Raw genomic sequence first — 3,819 nt, forward strand, 5'->3', positions numbered from 1 at the left:
CTTTTTAATATCACATAGTGTAAATGAGGCTCTCAGGTCTCCTTCTTATATCAATAGCAATAGAGTTTACATAGCTGGTGCATTTCTCGATTTCTCATAATGTGGACATATCCTTGATCTAAAGAAGAATTTAGTTTCCCTAAGTACTCTTAATATAAAATTTATAGATATCCTGATGAAGGTAGAGTTTTGAAAGTCGACAGAGGCATGGTAATCAGTAAGTGTTGTTAATAGGCATATGGCTACTGGTAAGAAACACTAGCAGTTCAATGGATTCTCAAGTACTTGCGAGAAGATAAAGACATTTGTTTGCAATTTAGGAAGGATACAGATGGGGTCATTAGTGATTTGATTCATACTTTGCTGGAGAACTTGATAGAAGGTGATCACTGGATATGTGTTTATTATTGGTGGTTGTGCTATCAATTGGAAATCTAATTTATTGATCACGATGGTATTGTCTATAATTTAAACTGAGTTCACAATAACTATTGAAGATTGCAAAGATGCTCTTGTTGAAAGATTTGTTTGAAGAGCTTAGTAAATTAATATTGCTAGTGTAATGTGTCATAATCAGTGTGCTATTTATTTCATTAAGAATCAGATATTTCATGATAGAACTAAAAATATTAATGTTCATTATCATTTCATTTTCGAATTTATTGCTCTTGGTGATTTTATTGTGAGTAAAATAAGTATTCATGATAATCCTGTCAATAATAACTAAGGCATTCCCTATTGCTAAGTTTGAGCACTGCTTATAGTTGGTTGGCATGAAGTGATGAAAAATATTTTCTGAAGATTAAAATCTTATTCTATATTCCTTAAATCGGGGAATTCATATTAAGGTGGAATAAATTATGTTGCAAATTCTTTATTATTATCATTATTATTGTTCTTCTTCTTCTTGTTATTAGTCTTATTATTATTATTAATTTGTGAGTCTCTTGTTAAAAGCTACTGTGGATGGATCCATTGATAAGCATACAGTAAGAACTTCAAATTTTGCAGTATCAGCTGGTTTCTATTTACTCATAACTTGAACCTTATTAAACTCAACCCTGCTGTCAAACTTTCTTATTGCCTCTGACTGAAGAGAAACTTGGTACTAAACATCCTCAGTAAAGTCATTGAGATTTAGGAAAATTGTAAAGACCAGCAGATTGAAGTGTCTTTGAAATAGTTTAAATAACTTATCAAGATAGATTCTGTTAAGGACCTTGATATTGTTTTAGTTTCTATATCTAATACCATCCTGAAGTGCAATTCAATTGTTCAATGTTATAAACCAATTGATCTGTCTGCTAGTTTTAACACAAGAAACAAGTTAGTTTTTGTTGAAAAACAATGGCTGAAATCTAGCTGTTGCTGTGAATTTTTTTCTTACCTATACTGTCCGTATAAAAAAAAATCGTACAGTTCTGCCAAAACAATCATCTAACTAATTTCTTGAACTAAATAGTTTTATTTTCTATCTTATATTAATCAACAATATCAGTATTTTTGAATGTAAAACTAAGGCTCTAAGAAATGAACATGGGATTATCTAATCATGGCAAATTAACCTTATTTCGTGAAATAATTGGTCATGCCATTTCACCTCTAAAATTCGTTAGCTCCTCTCTTATGATTTTGGTAGATAAATAGATCACAATTCTTATTTATTTACATATCTCACACCTAAACTTTCACACACGTAGCATTCAAATCTTTAATATTACATAAAAAATAGCATTATTATCACTTTTTAAAAGTGAAAAACATCTTTTCTTGCATAGGTTTAAAGCACCAAAGTGCTGTATGTAAATACAAAAGTTTAGGCGTGAGATATGTAAACACATAAGAACTGTGTGCTAGATATATAAATTTTCCTTTCTGGCAAGTTTGTGGGTCTATAATTTTTTATCATGATGCGCATATCATTTCGTTGCTTCTCTTCATGCCTACATAATTGTTCAAAAAGTAGCCCAGTCACCTCGATTATTCTTAAACAAAAAATTTTCGCCAAGTGATAATTTCTTCAATAAATGTTGGCAGGTAGTTCTTGCTGCTCAGTTGTCCTGCTGGACAGGACAATTTATAGGCCATGGAGTATTCGAGGTAAATCATAAACACCTTTCATAAGATATTGTCTTCTCTTAATTGTACTTCTTAACCTGAATGTGAACTCATGTTTTACATCATGATTTGTTTCTGCAGAAACGTGCACCAGCTCTTCTTGACAACCTTTGTCAAGCTTTTGTAATGGCTCCATTCTTTGTCTTGCTTGAGGTACTCTTCCCCCTCCCCCAGAGTTTTTACATTCATGTACAAAGATAGAAGAGTCTTTTAAATGAAGTAAATTTGGCTCATGGCTTTAGATAAGAGGTTAATTGAGCCAAGCAAACTCATGAGCTGACTTGAGCACTCGATCAAATAACAAGCCAATCTTAAGCCTGCAGACCCAACTCGACTTGTTACTTTTGAGTAGGCTCATTTAAAAAAAATAGTAATATATAATATACTAAAATTATATTACATTTAGGATATCTTTAAATTATTAAAACTGTTTAAAAATAATATATTTATATTTATTATTTTTATTAAGTAATTTCTTTATTACTTATCTCCTAATTGCTTATTCTATTTATCATTTTAGTATAAAACTAGTCTTAATTAATATTGTTTTCTCTCTTTTATAAGAAACACGTCGGCTCATGAGCTCGCTTGAACTCTATTAATTAATCAAGCTCAAGCTTAAGCTCAAGCCAAGGGTGGTTTGACGTGAACTCAGCTCCTACTCATGATCATTAAATTTGCTTTGAGATGTGTGTGGAAATTCATATTATACTATTTTAAAGTAAATTTAACAACTAGAGTCATCAGGTGTATCACTTTTAACCTAGCAATCGACAGCGTCATCTCCAGCCATAAGATCTTGAGTTCAAGGCTTAACACATCTCAGTGCGTGCTGACTTGCCATTTATTAATCCATAGGTACTTGAAAGCTTGTTTGGATATGAACCATATCCTGGTTTTCAAGCCAATGTGCATGACAAGATTCAGAAGGCTCGCCAAGAATGGCAGACCAAAAAACAGAAGAAATCTTCTTAAACTTTCAATCATGGCCGCTGTAAGTTATTTTAACAAGTTGTGTCTCTTAATTTACTATGGAGAAGGGTCGAAGTTATGCATTTGTTGTGTCTTGGATGCTTTTGAAAAGTGTACTTGAAATTAAGGCAAATATTGCAAACTTTTTATAAATTTATTCGTTTACAACTGATCTCCTTTGTTTTGTTGTTACAAAAGAACATTTCAAACTACCTGAATGATTTTGTAAATAGCCATGTTTTGAGGATCTTCTACTTATTTTTGTCACTTTATTTACATTAGTGAATGAATCAAAATCTATAAATTCATTTATACCAAATAGTTATGCTATATGCTTAAATGACTAACATTACTTATATAATTATTTAAATTCAATTAAGTCTTAATTACAACTCAAACTTTGCATGAAAACTCTTAATTAAGCTTAAATAAAATTTTAAAAAATGAGTAATCTAGTAAGCTCAATCCAAACCTAAACCCTATAAAAAAAATGAATCAACTTAAAATAAGACAACAATTGACTCATCTTGATTCATTTACAGCGTTAATAGGGCTTTTATTAGATATTCAAATCGAACATCATACCCGTTTAATATGGACATGACATTGGACTGAACGCATAATTTAAACAGTCATAATATGAATTTAGTATAAATGGAAAAGCTACCACACCTCAGCTTTCATATTTGCATATAAAGCACTTTGTTGCTTTTAACATAAGCATGACTT

The 3,819-nt window shown here is 30.9% G+C and overlaps 1 protein-coding gene across 1 annotated transcript; it reads left to right on the forward strand.

Annotated features, from left to right (window-relative positions):
* Positions 1 to 238: 238 nt before the first annotated feature.
* Positions 239 to 3,262, forward strand: LOC110035728 (uncharacterized endoplasmic reticulum membrane protein C16E8.02-like). Its single transcript, XM_020740008.1, has 4 exons — positions 239 to 248; positions 1,967 to 2,100; positions 2,200 to 2,271; positions 2,977 to 3,262. Exons 1-4 carry the CDS (start codon positions 239 to 241, stop codon positions 3,091 to 3,093), a joined length of 333 nt encoding a protein of 110 aa, XP_020595667.1. The 3' UTR covers positions 3,094 to 3,262.
* Positions 3,263 to 3,819: the final 557 nt, after the last annotated feature.

This window comes from Phalaenopsis equestris, unplaced genomic scaffold (genome assembly GCF_001263595.1).
Source record: "Phalaenopsis equestris unplaced genomic scaffold, ASM126359v1 Scaffold199463, whole genome shotgun sequence".
Taxonomy (NCBI): Eukaryota; Viridiplantae; Streptophyta; class Magnoliopsida; order Asparagales; family Orchidaceae; genus Phalaenopsis; species Phalaenopsis equestris.

Coding starts and splice junctions, on each gene's coding strand:
- LOC110035728 (XM_020740008.1), top strand. Junction 2,101..2,199: donor TAGGCCATGGAGTATTCGAG/GTAAATCATAAA, acceptor TTGTTTCTGCAG/AAACGTGCACCAGCTCTTCT. Junction 2,272..2,976: donor CATTCTTTGTCTTGCTTGAG/GTACTCTTCCCC, acceptor ATTAATCCATAG/GTACTTGAAAGCTTGTTTGG.